The following is an 18,610-nucleotide window of genomic DNA, read 5'->3' as shown; positions in this document are numbered from 1 at the left end:
AAGCCCCTGCTTAGAGAACATGTGTGTAATTTCCCTAGAAGAAATTAATGTCATAAAAATGATTAACAGCTTTAACAAAGGGAAGACATTCATTTGGTGTCACAGATGTGACACCAAATGAATGTCTAGGACGGACAGACACTGGCATATGGACACGAGCACACACCCTTGTTTCCTGTCTGGCACTGCATGTCATTTGCTGATCCATCATTACACTGAACTTCCTGAAACACAACAAGTAACTGACAACCTGCCTACCAGTGATTAATTTGTCAAAAGTACTAATTATTGTCATTGCTGACATTTTTGTCTATGCTAGCAGCTGCTGTGCAGACAAAGTCATCATTTTATTATGTTACAATTGCCTAACTATGCAGGAGGCGTGCACAGTGTATATGGGCACAGTGTGCAGTTTCATGCTTTTAAGCGATGCAGATCTGGCGCAAGATTCTTTGACCACATAAGCATTTGTAATCAGGTGGCTGGTCCAAAGGTGTTAGCACTGCTGGAAGTGCTGTTTCAGACCATGTTAGACTGAGTGGTGGTTCTAATATTTTGCATCCATGGTGGATAAAGCACCATTGTGCCAACAGTCAGTCTAACCTGACATCAAACCTGAATGCAGCTCTTGTTTTTGGGACATCTCGACCTGTTCCTCCTCCCACAATGACCACAGAACAGGCAAAAGAAAGTCCTCACTGTTGCACAGGAAACCATCATTCTGCCTGCACTTGATATACTGTACCTGCGCAAGAATAGCAACCTGAACACTGTCAGCTAAAATGATCAATTTTCAGTATATGCAAATGCATGAATAAGCAGTGACAGAGAGGCACTCACAAATTTCTATATTTGACATAAAACTCCTCCATCTCCTCCGCTTGGTCCTCTGATGATGACGTCTAAGGAGAAAGAGACACACCAAGTGCATGAAAAATAACATTATGATTGAAGCCGTGTGTGTGTGTGTGCATGCGCGTGTGTGTTCATTCTCTCTCCTTCACCTCTTTCTTCACCGTTTTGACAGCCAGAATTTTCTCAATGATGTTGGCCTCATCCTCAGGTGGTTCCTGAGAGGCAGAATCAGAAGATTAGCTGCTGGAGGTGCAGGTTTCTTTAGACAGTCAGCAATACAGTGCAGGATGCAGCGCACTTTAGCACCAGAACAAACTTAAGTGACAAAAACGAAATGTTTCAGCAAACATGCCTAATGCTAGGACCTCAAAGCAAAGTGACAAACACTAAATGCCTGTTTAAAAAAAAAATTCTCAATGCACTTCATTTTGTAGGCATTATCATTAAAATAATGCTAATATAAAATCTTGTTTATAATATATATAAAATAATTGAGAAGAAAAGTAACAAACAACCAGATGCGCATCCATGTCCGTCCTTACCTCAGCCTGCCATGCCAGAGCAGTGGCATTGAGCGCCGCGATGCGACCAGCTCCAAGAACTGCAATAGTCTCTCCGTCATCGTCTACCACCTTGAAGTCCAAATCTTCGTTGTACTTCCTCCTTTTGACTTGTCGTCCTGAACGTCGCTTCTGCAGAAGAAGGGGGAAAAATTAACAAAGCGAAGTAGCAGACAGAGGGAAGTGACACGGGAACTGCAAGAGGACAAGGATGGAACGAGGACAAGAGAGTTAGGAAGACTATCCAAAAGTGGAGAAAAGTAGAAAATGATGCAGTAAGATAAAGTTTGAGAGGAAGAATGGAGGGAAAATGAGGTGAACTCGTGAGAGGATAAGAGGAGAGAAAAGGACAGAAGAACAGAGTAAAAAGAAGGCAGGAGAAAACAACATGATTCACAACAGATGATGAAGAGAGACAAGAAGAAAGGAATTAAATTAGGAAGGAATGTAACAGTTAAAGAAAATATAATGCAAAATGTAATGATTTAGATTAAAAGAAAATCTTAAACTCCAAGTAAACTAAAGAGCCCGAGAACTTAACATGTTCAGAAACAGGATATCTAACACTGTTAATCACAACAGATGTGATGGAAATCTATCACAGTGTTTACACTCTTCTGTATGTCAGTGATTCTGTATCAATGTTACTCCTACCCACTGTGGATACTGTAGCAAATGGAAGAAAGAATGTTGAGTTAATTCAGATACTTTGATAACTTTCTGACATGAAAATTTTATCTGTTTGTTCCTACAAAAAAAAAAAAAAAAAAAAATTCCTTCCTATTTGGAAAACTCCACCCATCTCCTAAAGCCCACCCCATTTCTCAATGACACGAAGACTGTTATCTGCTCTGCTGGATATTCGGTGTCTTGGTTAGTCCACACTGTCTGTAGCTGCTGCAAGATTCCCAACTGATACCAGCAAACGGAGAAAAAAAAGCATTACACCAGTGCGGGCACTGATGTTCTGGATACCTGAACACCAGAACTGATCTCAGAGCTCCTCTGTCTCCACTCCACTTTTGACCTCTTAGATCCTAAAAGAACTGCTTCGAATTGCAGGCTTCCTCACAGACAAATGTTCCTGGTCTTACCATTTAGTGCCTGGTATTTAATTTACTTGATATTAACTTAATTTTTTGATATTTATTTTTTATCCTGCTTTTTTTTTTTGTATTTTTTCATTTTAATGGCCTTAATCTTGTTTTCCAGTTTGGTATTGTGCACCTATTTTTGATGTTACATATTTTATAATGTGCACAGCACTCTGGTCAGCGCTGGCTGATAAAGCTTTGCTGCTGGTCACAATGTGTTTAAATCAACCTTTTATCCACTGTACAGGTTTTTGTCTTCATAAATACTGTGATGATAACCTACTGTGTTCAGGCTCTACCCAGTTTTGCTGTGCACTCACTGCATTATCAAGGGGGTCTTGGCTGTCCTCTCCACCCATGTTAATGGCTGACATTGAGGTAGTGTCATCACTCTCCACACCCTCCTGAACAGCCAGCACCTGGTTTCTCCTCTTCCCCTTCTTCTTCTTCTCCACCGGCGCTGCGCCAGGATCTCTGTGAGGGCAGGAATTCTGATGAGTAATTCGCCACTGTAGCAGCCTGCAGCAGTATTTTCTCACTCAGCAGCTGGAAACTCTGCTTCTCCCTGAGGATTTGTGGCGAGCTGGTTCTTTCAGCCCTTACACTTTGTGCTAATATGTTCAGATATTATTATTTCCTAATCACAAAGACAAACGGCAACCACTGGTCGATCACTGAGACCAACTAGACTGGCAGCAAAATCAGAGGATGAGAAATGACAGAAAGGCACTTTTTTCCTTTCTTTTTTTTGGCGCAATATTTTAATAAATGCTTCTGATGGTGTAGTGGTTAACACATTCACTCGGCAAGTGAAAGGTCGCTGGTTTGATTCCAGCCTCTGGGGTCACGTCAGAAAAAGCATCAGCCAAACCAAACATGCAGAGCTGCGGTGACCACTCGTGGCAAAGGAGCAGAAGAAGTAGCTTTCTATTGTAATAAATGACTTAACGGTGAAAAAGAAAAACACAATGTTTAATTCATTTAAATGACCTGTCCACAGCTTTTAGTACTTCTATAAAACCTACAACTCACAACTCTTTGGGGTTCTTTTTGTCTTCATTTAGTCAAAAACAGTAAAATCAAATTGTGATATGATGGAAATGTTTTTTCCAAAATGACATACGTCGGCACATTTCATCTTTTTTGTTAAATTTAATTTTATTTCATTTCTAGTTCTGTAGCTTTCCTGATATTTGCTCTAACTATAATAAAACCTTTGGGGATCACTGCAGTTTGTCTGCCTCCTTTCATTCATGTATCATACTGCCATAAAGCAATTCACTTAAAACTGCAAAAGAAAGGAACATAAATATTTAGACATTCTCAAGCAGATATTTTTTTGTTTGTTAAGTAAGCATTGTTGACATAAATAGTCAAAATCTAAACTAAAAATTGAAATACAGTACATGACATGTTTTGGAAATGAATGCCAGAAAATCATTGAAGATTCCCGACTCTCATCACTTTCTTCCACCACTGGCTTTACAGTGTGACCATCAGTTCCTAATAAGTAGCTGGAATGTGAATTGCTGAGAGTGACTTTGGATACTGGTGACAGCCACGGTCCGAGGAGCAAAACAGATTCATCTCCTGCCCCAGTTAACCCCATTTTCTCTCTCTCTCTCACACTGCAGTGAATTCATGTCTTTTCTCGCTGCTCACTTTGCCACAGTTTTAACGGAGGCAAAGTGAGCAGCGAGAAAAGACAAAGCAGCAGATTAAGATGGAATTAAAACTGCACCACATGAGGGTTTTCTAATCTTTTTGTGTCTGGTGTTATGTGAACAAAACATGACCTGATACCAGAGCGTAACCTGGAAATGACCCCGAGCCAGTAAAGTTCACAAGGTCTTCTTTGTGGATCTTCTCTCTCACTAACATCTTCTCCAGTCTTCTAATCTCTTCCTTTCTTATCTGGACCCTTTTCCTTTACACCATTATCCCTGTAGCATTTTTATCTTCCTCTCATCCTTACTGAACCCCCCCACCCCCTTTCATGGCACTGATCATCTCTTCCCTCCATTGTCTTCATCACTTCCATCGGCAGCTTCTTCTCTTCTCATGCTCACTGGTATTTTGTTCTCTCTGTCTCTCATAAGTCTGCTGCTTCCTTTCTTACATCACATCTGTTGCTATTTTCGTCTGTCCTCCTCCATTAATTCACAATTTACTTCTTTCCAACTATTTTAATCACAAATTTCTACTTGCATATTTACTGCTTTCGTCTGAGAAGCTCTTTCTTTACACCATCTCCTTCCTCTCACTGACAGTACAGCATCATAACTCTGACTCATGTCAGGAATATATATTCCACTCTTCACCCGTCTCTTGAGCACCAATCGCTTTTTTTTTTCACAACCCAATACTTCTTGCATGCTGCTTTCACACATCTACAATCATCTTTGCACTGATGTAATTACAAAGACATCTTGGCTTAGTCGATGCCATTCTTTCCACATTTCTTCAAATAAAAAACAGTAGCTAGGTGAAGGCTGGGTCTTTGATCATGACAAAGGGCAGAAACCCCGGCCCCAGACACAGGCAGAGGAACTACAGTCCAGTACGGCTGTTATTGCATATCGTAAGCATGCAAATGTTTCACAATAAAAGCTCCATTAAGAGATTAAATGGCTCCGTCCATTTAAACACTAGGGCTTTTAATATGAAGGGGTCGCAGGAAGTACTAGTTAAGTTCAGACTACAGTTATTAATGTTAGTTAAAATGTTGCATGCACGCATATATATATATATATATATATATATATATATATATATATATAAAAACATAAATAAACAGGAGCACATAAAAATGAATCTTTGTATTAAGATAGGAGAAATTACACTCCTTTAATACAAGCCTGCTTAAATACCTTCTGCAGGTGCGTTAAAAAAAAAAGACCCCGGACAATATTTGAGGATATAAAATATGACAGCAACAACATTTATGACTAAACAGATGTGTCAATGTGCCCTCCATCTACCCTCCAATTTCTCAGCTTTTCCAAAGTGAGCTGATTAAGACGACAGAGGAAAACAATGAGGGTAAAAGAAGCACACAAGCACAGGTTGTCAGCTGCAATTAAAACGTGTTATTAATGTAGTATTTCGATCTGTATCATATTTATACATCTACCTGCACATAAATTCTGAAGCAATTCTATGGCTGATTACAAAGAACATTTCCTTATCGTTCATCGATGTGTTTGTTTATCTGCACATGCAATGTCTCAGATCCAAATTCAAGTACATTTGTAAAGTTAATTCATTCTCAGACATATTCACACATTCCAAGAATTCCAAAAACCACAAATTCCAAGCATCCAAGGTGAAAATCATACTCTGCATTCATGATGTCCTGGGTCTGGATAAATCTCTCTTTCCCAGTGTTTCTCTGTGATATATCCTCAAAGTGAAATATTTGTAACCAAGGTGCCCAAAAAGGAACTGCATAATTCGTTGCAGATGACAGGTTTACTGCTGACTTCCACACTTCACTCCATTATTGGGCACTTCAAGGAGTTTCTAGTCTCTTTTTCCTGCCTTCTTTCCCTATAGCAATATTCTCATTATAAATTCTTCTCTCCACCCATGAACTGTTAGCCTGTCAAAAAGTCTTACCTGGGTTTTCGACCCCTCTGTTTTGGCGCTGTGGGGACTGGCGTCTTGCTGTTGGCCTGACCGTGGTTCTTGCCATGGCTTTGGGCGGCCTGCACCACCCCTGGGACTTTTGTGTGGACTCCTGGCGTAGGAGGAGGTGTTGCCAGGAGTACGGAGCAGTGAACATGAAGAGGATTTGGATATTTGTGAGTTATTGAAAGCTCCTATACAGGACATGCTAACACTTCCATCACAGCTGTAGTCATTCTTAAGCTTTACCACTTCTCTAAAGGTGCATCATCACTGCAGATGCAGATTAGGTCCTACCTCCAGCTCCTTTTTGATCAACACATTTCACAGGTGATGAGGTAAAAAGGGATCACAGCTCTATGCACATGTGCTCTTATTAGTTTGTCCTGCATTCTTCTTTCCCACACTGATCACTGTACTCGGCTGGTTAGCAGGCTGACATTTACCAAATACCATTAAACAGAAGTACTACAGAAACTGAAACTTTGACAGGTCAGGGGGTCAGTCAGTAAGTTCTTTCAATTCATCATAAGCAGACTATAAAAATATTCATTTCATACCAACTCAATCATTTTCATGACTTCTAACACCAAACCTCACAAGCCTGATCAACAGAAGAAGTCTGCATACTGATGCAGATTTTCTCGACCTGGACAACATGTTGTTATTAACCAACAATGTCAACATCACCGTGAATACTGACCCACAAGGGAACATGGCTTTTATTTTTTTTGGCTCAAAAGTGGCAGACACACAGAGTATATGAGTACACACTGTCCCCGAGCCAACGGTGGACTTTGTGAACATCACCAGCAAAGAGTGTAAAATGTAGCTTTCAGCTGTTTGTAATTGCTTAACGTAATTTCAGTGTCATTTAAGTTTATTGCTGGGGTTGGATTCATCAAACAAGCACTGATATAATCCTTGATTCTTGCAGGCAATCTTTTTCTGTTTTCAGCTGTTGAAAGAATGCTAATGCACCCACCCACACACGTGCTAACACACAAGCACGCTTACTCAGGCTTAATTAAATCCAACAATCACATTATAATATCCATTTATGCTGACATGTCTGATCATGATTTAAGGACATTTAAGAATAGAACAGTCACCATCCGTGCCTCCCAATTAGTCCTGAAACACTCAAACTCCTGATGTTCTCACATTTTTAAGTTTTTGGTCTTTGTTGACAAAACACAGAATGAGACACTCATTCACAGAAACCAGCACAGGTTAGCAGCCAGCAAGCGCTGCCACCGTCACATACGTAAAGCAGCCTGGGTATATTTTTAATTAAAGCTCCTACTGATACCATCTTTAGACATTAAGAGGCATCTATCAGGGGTAAAGCCTCGACAACTGACGTGGCATCTCAGAATAAACAGTTTACATATGGGACGCATTAATAAGATATGAAGAAGTAGCTTAACCGACTCGCATTTCTGGTACCAATTAGCAAGGGCAGCGATGTTTAATTGCCTAGTCAACTAATTATGCACAACCATACTGTAAGTAAATGCAAATTGCACTCTACAAACACAATCAAAAAAGCTGCCACTGCCAAACATCTGCCGCAAGACAAACCACACAAACAAAACACTTCAGACATTTGGCAAACCTTGACTCGGGGGTACAGGAGGTAGGACTTTGACCTTGGGTTTTCTTCCTCTTTTGCCAGGGACTTTGACAGGCATCTGAGCTGGTCCGGGGGAAACAGCGGCACCTGACGTTTTAACCCCCGACGCATTTTTCAGCACCGTCTCACTCTCTGTCCTGCCCTCCTTTCCCTTGGTCCTGCGCTCCTTACGCTCCTTGCCCTCCTTGGGCTCCTTGGGCTCCTTGCTCTTTCTCAAAGAGATCACTATCGGCTCTTTCTCCTCCCTTCGTTTCTTTGGTTTGCTGCTTTCCTTTTCCTCGACTTCCACTCCTCCTTTCTCCCATTCCCTCTTGTCCTTTTTCTTTCGTTTCTTCTTCACCCTGCCTCCACCGCCTCCATCATCCTCCTCGCTCAGGGAGGAGGGAGGCCGTTGGGCTCCTCCGGAGTGCTTAGCAGCGTGGACCCCAGATGTGGTGCAGTGATTGGATGTCACCGTGCTGCCCACAGGCGTGAGGAGGCGGAGCTGGTCCTTGGTGCCCACAACCAGGTGTCCCCGTGGGATTGTGGGAGCTGTAGTTTGTGCGTTGCTGTTTTGGTCCGAGGCAGAGGAGGAGGCTGTTGCAGCGGAGGCCGGAGGTGGTGTGTGCTTCAGGAGGCCAGTGAACATCTGAAAGAGAAGAGGTGTTTCATTAACAAATAAACTCAAAAAATAAACCACTGTTACTTTAATGTCGTGTTCAAACTGTTCTGACTTGCACAGAAGATTCAAAACAAAACATTGCAGAGTGTTGAGTACACCGAAATAATTATGGACCAAATGAAAACATCGAATATTAAAAGCAGTGTCTGTAGATCTGACACCCGGCTCAGCAGTTCCCTTCAGCTCCATGAAACTTGGCATTTTTCAGTTCACTGTTTTGGTCTTTACAGCATACAGCTCAGCCCTTTTGGTTCACTTTCAACAGACAGCAAAAAAAATAAATGAATAAAAATGAAACACTGCAGTTCATTTCCTCTATTTCAATACTTAAACTGAGGCAAAAAATTAGACAAAGCCCCCCCCAAACAGCTGCCACCAAAAAAAAAAACAAAAAAAAAAACCCAATTTCAACAACTCTAATAGGAATATTCTCATTCAACTGATGGTTTAATTATTTCAGAATCCAAAATGCCTTCAGAACACTGAGTACTTGCTTCAAAATCATGACCTCTGCATGATCGCACATGCACACATTTCAGAAAGCTCACTGAATTTTACAGTTCCTCACCCACGTCTGACACAGAGCCTTCCAGTGAAGGCCCTCTGGCAGGTATCTACGCTGGCATGAAGCCAGGCAAACCTGAGGAAGGAAACCTCCGTGTATGAGGCCGGTTGCCTGTTAAACTCCGGTCGGCTACACGCGCTTCTCTTCCTTTAACCTGGGCCTAACTGCCGCGCTCATGTTCTAGTCACTACGCTTTTGGGCTTCAACATGCTTATGTTTATTTATTGACTGTGAAATTAGTTATCACTGCGCAACATCTGACCTTTGACCTTACTTTACCAGGAGCATTATAGTGAACTAAAACTACACTAAATAATTAACTGAAATAAATATTGAAATAGACCTTTGGGAAAAAAGACTCACTGAAACAACGTTACGAGTTTAAGTAAATAAAAATATGCAGTCTTTAAATTAGTTTAGTCACCCTTTGTGTTCATGTATTATCTTATATGTCCTGTGTTATTTGACTGTGCCCCCTTCAGGGGTTCCTCCCTGAAACAGAGTGTTTTTCCTTTGGATTTACAGCAATGAACACATGAGGCTAAAGAACGGATAAAAATTAGTTACAATTTGCTAAGCAATTAAAGATGTTATTTTTGAGTTAAAATGAACAGAGTGAAAAATGAAGAAAACTCATTTTGGGCACGTGCTGCTTGATGTGTGAATCACGCTGTGACTAAAAACTTAATATGCAGAATATTCCCCCATCAGCCCCCAGGATATTACAGGCTTTTGATACACATCCCAGACAGCTGAAGCTCCAGGACACCCTCAGTACAAATACTATTAAATTACCTGCTGTACTGCACCAAACAAAACAAGTTTATAAAGCGGGAGGCTGGCAGGTTAAGTTTGCGCCGACTGAAGCTGGTGATTCAACATCTTCTCTTTTCACAGCACTGCTGCTGTCAGAAAGAAGTAGTATTTTCTTACATGACTGCTTCTACTGTTTGACTGCTTTGTAAGTGTTTAGCATGAATCTAGTGGAGGAGAGGCCCAGAGCAGACATATATTAAAGCGCTCAGAGGCGTTAAGAATAGATCTCACTGCTACTGTTCTGTATGCTGAAGGTTTTTATCCATTAGCAACAAAAAGACACACAAAACCCATCGCTTAGATTAGTAAACCGATGGAGACGGTCATAAACATGTGAAGGCTAAAGTTTGGGGGGAAAAATTCATTAAAAATGTGAATTAAAGACATCAACTAGATTTTTTCACATCAGTCTCAAACACAATATGACTTAAATATGTCACATTATAATACAAGTGAGTGTACCTCTTCACATCATCAGATACCACAATATGACTTAAATACACCGCTCAAAAAAATAAAGGGAACACTTAAACAACACAATATAACTCCAAGTAAATCTAACTTCTGTGTTTACTACACTTTAATGTCTCATACACAAGACAGTGGCCACTTTTACATTTTTTCTTATCCAACTTAGGGTTTATTTATTTCATGTTAAATTAGAAAAATGCCCTTTTCATGAATAAATCAGAATATTATTATGAGAAATACAAATTATACAATTATATTTTTTTTTTTCCTTTTTTACATGGATACATGGCGTGAATCTTCCTTTGTGCAGAAATACCAACAGCACTAAAATGCTTTGTTATTAAGTCTGTGTAGATTCTCAGTCATCCAGGTCATAGTAGTCTCTGGAGCTTGAAAAAGGCGACTGGACTTCTTTTTGTTTCTTGAAGACGTTTCACCTCTCATCCGAAAGGCTTCTTCAGTTCTCAACCAAATGGTGGAGAGACCCAGGTATTTAAACCCCTGTGGGCATAGTCCCCTGGAGGTGCTTTGTTATTAAAGATTATTACATGGTGGTGATTTTGATTGTTTAGTGGTGAGTACAGTTGTGAGTAGTTTATAGTAATCTATTCATAAAGAGCTCTAATTTTAAGGATCTATCAAAGTATGCAGTCTTCCTCCTCAGCCTACAAAGAAAATAATGGTAGGCTGAGCAGTCAAACTGTGTTCTGAGGACAGTGTGACAGCACAATTTTGTACATCCTCCTTCTAAAACTATTAAAAATGCAAAGTCCTTTCAACAGAACTGATCCCAGTTCCTCCATCAGCACAATGTTCATCCACTCCAGCCCAACAGATGTAAACGTAAATTGTTGCATCATCTTCAAGCACTGCTGCAAATGTCAGAAGGGTCATTTTCATCACGGCTACATCTCTGACATTAATGGAGAATAAACGAGGTTAAGGCAGTTTCATTGTCCACCTCTGATTATGACATCAGGTTGTCATCCCAGAGAAATTAGGTAGGAAGCAAAGCTCGAGTATGCTAATAAGTCTCTTGTGTCTGCATAAATATTTGCAACCATAAATATTCATGACTAGTGGGTGGACCTCAAGGTCAGCGTAGCATGTGAGCAAATAGCACCTATTGGTTGAAATCAAAAATGCAGATGAGATGTTTCAATATCCGTTGGTTACTTTATATCAAATACAGCAAGACTGCAATTCCACAAAGTTAAATACAGCTTGTACTGAAGTCTGCCATCTTTGATTCACGCGTTTCTAAGGTGTTGCATCCACTGATGTTCTGCAGCCTACATGAATATGGTGGTATAATTACTAAAATTCAGCACAAAGCCCATTTTCAATACTCCCTCTGTATTATTACAGCCAGTTCAATTTAACAGCTTTAACAAAATGTTACTCACTCTGTGACTCTGCAACCAGATCCAGTGCCCCCTGCAGAGCCATAACTAAACCCTAAATAACCACATAGATTCTGTGCAGCACTAGAGATTAAAGTAGGTGCTCAGCAATAATAACACGACGAGCAAAACAAGAAACAAGTTAAAATTTTAAAACTTAAAGCAAACGTATCAATGAGAGAAAGATACAGGATATTAGATTTATACATGAGAACCAAAACATGATAGATTCTTTTGCATAATTTGATTTACATATGGCCCAATGACCCTGAAACAGTAGTTAAATTCCAGCATTAGCAGAAAAATGTGCAATGAGCCACAATGTTCTAAAAAATGCTGTAAAAAAAATAATGTATTATCTGCAGAGGTGTTTAATCAGTTATAAAAGCAAGAAACTAGAATTATATTATAGTTGCAGCTAATAGCATCTCACCTTCTGCTCCTGAGTGATGCTCAATAATGCCCAGAAAAGTGTTTTTTTGCAGAACATTAATACGCCACACCTTCTGAATACAAAAGTCCACAGTAATAGTGTGTGTTGGTCTGTGAAATATGGCAAAAATGTGTTTTGTGAAGCTATGGTGCCCTTTGACCACCAATTATCTCCGAGTCCAAACGCATGTTTGTGCCAAATTAAAGAAACACCCTAAAGGGACTGCTGAAATATGCAGCATTGCCCACGCGCACGCTTCACCTGGCCAGGATGTCCAGGTATATTACCAAGTACATCTGACAACCAGAATACTGTTCACCAAACATCAATTCATTTGGGACAGCCTGCTGAAATAACAGCACTGACTGCAGCATAAAGACTTTATTTTTTTTAACTACTAAAAAAAAAAAAATACACAGATAAAGCACAACATTATAATAACCTGTCTAACTTTGTGTTGGCACCCCTTTTGTTGTCAAAAACAGCAGAGGCATTGACTCCACTCGATCCCTGAAGGTGTGCTGTGGTATCTGCACCAAATCGTTTCAGTAAGCTATGAGGTGAAGCATCCATGGATCAGACTTGTTTGTCCAGCACTTCCCACAGATGCTCAATTGGACCGAGAACTGAGAAATTTGGAGGCCAAGTCAACACCTCAAACTCATTCTTATGCTCCTCAAACCACTCCTGAACCCTTTGTGCTTCATGTCAGGGAGCATTATCCTGCTGACAGAAGCCACAGCCATCAGGGGATACTGCTTCCACGAAAGTGTGTACAACAATGCTTAGGTAGGTTATACGTGTCAAAGTAACATCCACATGGATGGCAGGACCCAAGGTTTCCCAGCAGAACATTATCCAAAGCTTCACACTGCCTCCCCCGGCTTTCCCATAGTGCATCCTGGTGCCAGGTGTTCCCCAGGTGAGCGATGCGCATGCACCCAGCCAGCCATCCATCCATGATGTAAAAGAAAACGTGATTTATCAGACCAGGTCACCTTCCTTCATTGCTCCGTGGTCCAGTTCTGCCCATTGTTGCTGCTTTCGGTGGGTGACGGGGTCACCATGGGCACCCTGACAGGTCTGCAGCCCCTTATCCAACAAACTGTGATGCACTGAGTATTCTGACACCTTTCTATCAGAAGCAGCATTAACTTTCAGCAATTTGAGCTACAGTAGCTCGTCTGTTGGATCTGACCACACGGGCCAGCCTTCACTCTCCACGTGCATCAGTGAGCCTTGGCTGCCCCTTCCCATTTTGGAGATCTTCCGGCCTACGATTTGGTCCTCGTCAAACTCACTCAAATCCTTATGCTCGCACATTTTTCCTGCTTCTAACACATCAGCTTTGAGGACAAAATGTCCACTTGCTGCCTGATATATCCCACCCAGTAACAGGTACCATGATGAAGAGATAATCAGTTATTCACTTCACCTGTCAGTGGTCATAATGTTATGCTTGATCGGTATATATTTGAATGGAGAGCTTTGCGCAGAGCGAGGATTTCACTCAGCACCTCCTTGCCATGTAATAAGACAGCTAGAAGCAATCAATGATTATAATGTAAAAGAGAAAGAGGACAACATTCAACTTGCTGCAGTGGGAGAGCAAGCACAGGAAAAAGCAACAGCTGAGATCCACATGCAGCCCTCTCTAAAATAATCTGAACTCGAGAAGCTCTACTTGGTCCACCTCTGCAACTTGAGCTGTCATGTACTGATGGAAGGGTCAGTGCAGCGAGTTACACCGACACAACACTGAAACCAGCTGTGGAAAACGGTCACCAACTGTAGTATCAATCATTGCATCTATGCCTTTATTTTTATTCAAGTTTGATTCTAGTTTGATTTTTTTTTAATTTAAAATTTTACACAATGTTTTGGTAAAGAGTTTCACTGGTGTGGTTCTATTTTGCGCCTGCAGCGTGAAAGTTTACAACAGGATATTTCTCCACTGTTTAATTATGTTTTTCAATAAATGTATTTACTTATTTATTTTACTGAATTATTTATCTATACCACAAAGACTGATTACCACATTACTCTTTCCAGCGATGTATGTTGTTACTGTAACTTAATTACTGTGATTCCAGCTGTTTCCACAGTTTGAGTGAATCCATGTGAATGAACTGAACACTAAACTGCATTATAGAGTCCACGCTCGCAACAGGAGCATTCTGCTCACATTTTTCTTCACCAGTAAAAACCAGTCCGTCAATAATGAATGCATCCTTCATAATGAATAATAATGTGCTACCTGATTGGACACTGCAGGGCTTTTCTCTCTGCTTTGCTGCACCACAAGCAGGTCAGTGCAAAGGGTCAGCTACTGAAGATTATCCCACAACTGGTATGAGGCATCTTGCTCAAGAAAACTGCAGCTGGGAGCTTTTTTCCCAGACAAAATCTTGAAATCGAATCAGAATGTTGAAATAACCTCCAAACTCCCCAAAAACACCCCAAGGCTCCCCAGAAAAGTATGTTGCTCTGGCCTTACTCTCAACTCTATTACCAGGCATGTCTATATGAACACCACAGCAAAGTGTTACCTGTATAAAAACCTGTGTGTCATTACATTAATATCTGTAATCTTCAATAAAAATACAACATTACATTATCCAACAGATAGGGCCCCTACGCCAACATTTTTTAAAAATAAATAACAATAAATGAATAAATGTATTGACAAAATAAGAAACAATCAGCCAAACTATCAATATTTTAAACTGATCAATTCTGAATGCCTACTGAGTATCAATATGCTTTTATCCCCCATCTGAAGGTTTCAACAAGGGCAGGAGAGTCAATATGCTGTTTGTGTGTGTGCGTGCGCGTGTGTGTGTGTGTGTGTGTGCGTGCGTGCGTGCGTGCGTGCGTGCGTGTGTGTGTGTGTGCGTGCATGTGTGTGTGTGTGTGTGTGTGTGCGTATCTGAGAGCAGAGTTTCTCTAATTTACATCTTTGATGGACACTTGCCTTCTAAAAGAGTTCAAACTACTGAACGTGAGTCACACTAAATCCACTTCTGTTTGATTTTGGATTTGGATTTTTGTTTGCTTTTTTGCATGTTAGTGGTTGAATCTGGATTTTACATCCATACCATCATAATAACTGTACTTATTTATAAATGGACACATGTAAGAGAAACCCCCGCAGCGCAGAAAAAGACTGGTCACATTGAAATTTATGATGCAAGAAGGTTTTGGTTCCAGATGATACAAACAGCTACTGTCGGTCTATTTATGTCTGTAATCACGCTCCCACAAAGTTACGGTAGTTGTTGTCTATTAGCTGTCTGTAGTGTGAGTTATAAACGTATACCATATATTAGCTCACACTACAAGATTTAATTACTCACACTGTGATTAATCAGCTTGCCTCCATGCTCAGTGGGCCACATGGTTAGTTTGTCCGCTGACACTACCAAGATGCTTCATCAGATAAGATGTCCTCATCGTAAACAGGTACATATACTGCAATATACTGACTGTACTGCACTTGTCTTACAGGTCAGAGTTTTGCTTACTGACAACATTTGAGCACCTTAAATGTAACAGAAATAATTATGATAAAATAGACACTTTAAAAGGTTCCCTTAAAAAAACTGCTTTTTATGCTATACTGAAAAAAAAAACTATCTTTGAGTCTAGTACTAGTGTGCACAGCAAACCATGAATTTTGTACACTGTTACACCCATATTTACCTTAAATATCAAACAGTTTTCATTACAGAAATATAATCCCTAAGACAGACACCCTGCTGTGTCTTCCCTGCTTTTTATAAATGCTAGTTTTAATCAATTACCCAGGACTCCCTGCAGAGAAACAACAAAATTTAACAAGCCAGAGCCTTTGGTTTAAAAGTTCAAAGTTTGATTCATAAGAGGATTAGACCTGAAAATACACCCAAAGCAGCTATAGTCAGAATTTACATATGGCTGAAGATGAAACAATTCTATTACGCTAGCTGGAATAGGACAATACAACCTAATCTACTCTGTGAACAAAGAGTGCTGTGACAGACAGCAAACCACTCAAGTGTGTTTCCTTCAGGGAAAAAAATAAATAAATTCACACTTCTAATGAACAACACTAAATTTGTAACATCTGTACTGGTAACAAAGTGTTTCTGGGCTGAATATTTTTATAACCGTGACCCTGAAAAGGATAAGCAGAAGAAAATGGATGGATGGATAATTTTATGCATGCAAAGAAGTACATCATCTTTGAAAAACGCTCCACAACAGTAAACAAGGTTATACTGTACACGACATTATCAGAGGAAAACCACTAAACTTAAAGCAGGTTTCATTTTGCTACATTCTCATTAAACACCAAACTATGAAAAGATCGGAGAAATCAAACGGTGGTAATCCCCGTCAGGAGGGGTGAAGCGTGCTGCCCTGGCCTTTGCTATCAGGCAGCACCAATTAGATTCACCAAATGTGTTTGTACATCATCACGTGACTTAAAAAAAAAAAGTTAATTTGCATTTTTGTTTTGGCAGAGGACTAATTTATACTGTGAAACATAATCTCATAACTTATGAGTGTAAAATAAATTGCTCGTAAGTTATAATGAGAAAAATAATTAGGCTAAAAGAAAATGATCAAAAACATGCTTTCGATATACATTTACAATCAAAGTTACAGATAATATTTTTAATCTCTTTAAAACACTTCCCTTGTGTGTACAGTCTGCAAAGTTAAACCCTGGAAATGGTCAAACCCGCAATAACCCAAGGTTAACAATAATATTACTCCTCTTTAAATAAATTCATTAGCACACTTGTTTTCATTTTTTGTGGATGCGCATGCATGCTATTTTTCAGTGTCAAAGCACAATTATCAAAGTACTGGATTAACATATAACCCAAAATTCAGAACAAACATTAACACCTAACAAAAAAAGAAATTTTTTTTTCTTCTATTTTTTTTTTTAAATAAATGCATTTGAAAAGGAAACTTAAGATAAAATTCTTGTTACAGTGGTAACAAATCTCATTTTAGTTACAAACTTTCCACCCACTATGGTACAACATGTGCTGCAGCTTTAATTATTTAGTGCACTAAATTCAATAATTAAGAATCATGTGCTGTGACTTGAATATAAACTTCACATATAAAAATAAAAGCTGATATTCAATCTCTCCCTGCATGTGTGCTTGAGCGGTATAGACCACCACCTGTGCTCAAGTGTTCACTGCACATAAAGTCCTATGGACAGCGTGGCCCGCCATATGTTGTACTGCTGTTTGCGGGCTCTGTCCATATGTAAGTAATTGGAGAGACTGCACATCGCCCATATGTTTCTGTACGAATGTCACCAACACAAGCTGTACCACATTTTTGCACTTGGCAAAGGAAGCGATTATGTTCTGAAAATGAGCCAGCGCAGGCTCATTATTGTGATTATGCTGAATTTTGAATCAGAAAGGTTCAGTTCTGAATGCAGCTGATGAAAATGTAGCCTGACATACTTCAGGGGGCTAATAGCAACAAGGCAGACTTTTCAAAGCACTGATTCCCTCAACACACCTACGTACATTTGATGGAGCCTTGTCAGAGGGAAGACGGTATGGTTCCTATGACAGCAAAGAAGAGGGAGTGATAAAGGCTCTAAAACTGGCTGTAGCCCTCTCTGATGCTCTTGACTGCATTTAGAAAGTAGAGAAAAAGGGGCTCACGCTCTGTGGAGGGACAAGCTCGCATGGTCATGCCAATGTGGAATGACTGAGTGACGTCCACACATGTTTCCGTCTGCATCCAAATCCTCGTGGAAAGGATATTTCTGTCTGCCAAAAGTGAGCGACAGTCAGATTTGGGTTTAGCTGCTGTGTGCGACACATAAAGCAGGCGCATGTGTGTTTTCATAACTGCTGTTTTTATGCAGTGAGAATGAGTACGACTGTCTTGTTTCGTGATGTCAATGCAGATGTGCTAACAGACTGCTTCTCACGCAGGTATGAGGAATCATCTCAATGAATCATGCACACACACACACACATACACACGCATAGACACACACACACACACACACACACACACGGACGCACAACGAGCTGAGCGGCCTAGTCGCCAGTGGGTTTGAGGAGGGGGTATCAGGGCCGTTGCCATGGAAACTGGCTCTCTGTGCCAAAGCTGCTGGGAGAGGGGAGGCGAACGTAAACACGCGGTCACCATGGAAACTCTTTCGTTGCTGTCTGTATATCTGTACGGACCGACTTTTTCTCTGAATCTGACGTCAGTTCATACATCAGAAGCTTCGCCTCTTTCTCTCAGTTTGTCAACCGGTGCGTCTGCCTGAAGAGGACAGAACTCTTAGAGAGCCATTGTTTTTCAAAGGTTCAGTAAGGTGCACCGGGGTTCCAGACAGAAAAAAAATTTCAGCCCCATACTTAGCAAGCTAATGTTTGCTAATGCTAAACGCTAAATGCCATGCCAGCTTGCTAATTCAGTGATGGTGAACAGTTGGATAATACTATGTATGGA

General features: G+C 40.4%; 1 protein-coding gene across 2 annotated transcripts in view; it reads right to left on the bottom strand.

Annotated features, from left to right (window-relative positions):
- Window positions 1-18,610, bottom strand: part of chd6 (chromodomain helicase DNA binding protein 6) — a 95,741-nt gene that overhangs the window by 36,284 nt on the left and 40,847 nt on the right. For both annotated transcript variants that reach the window (XM_030728474.1, XM_030728476.1), the window contains exons 3-8: window positions 7,755-8,400; window positions 6,128-6,248; window positions 2,830-2,983; window positions 1,398-1,547; window positions 1,005-1,070; window positions 841-902 (exon numbers count right to left, since the gene is read on the bottom strand). In XM_030728474.1, coding sequence (XP_030584334.1) covers window positions 841-902; window positions 1,005-1,070; window positions 1,398-1,547; window positions 2,830-2,983; window positions 6,128-6,248; window positions 7,755-8,400 — 1,199 coding nt within the window. The remainder of the gene's footprint in view (window positions 1-840; window positions 903-1,004; window positions 1,071-1,397; window positions 1,548-2,829; window positions 2,984-6,127; window positions 6,249-7,754; window positions 8,401-18,610) is intronic.

This window comes from Archocentrus centrarchus, chromosome 5 (genome assembly GCF_007364275.1).
Source record: "Archocentrus centrarchus isolate MPI-CPG fArcCen1 chromosome 5, fArcCen1, whole genome shotgun sequence".
NCBI lineage: Eukaryota > Metazoa > Chordata > Actinopteri > Cichliformes > Cichlidae > Archocentrus > Archocentrus centrarchus.
This window is presented reverse-complemented; position numbering and strand designations above follow the sequence as displayed.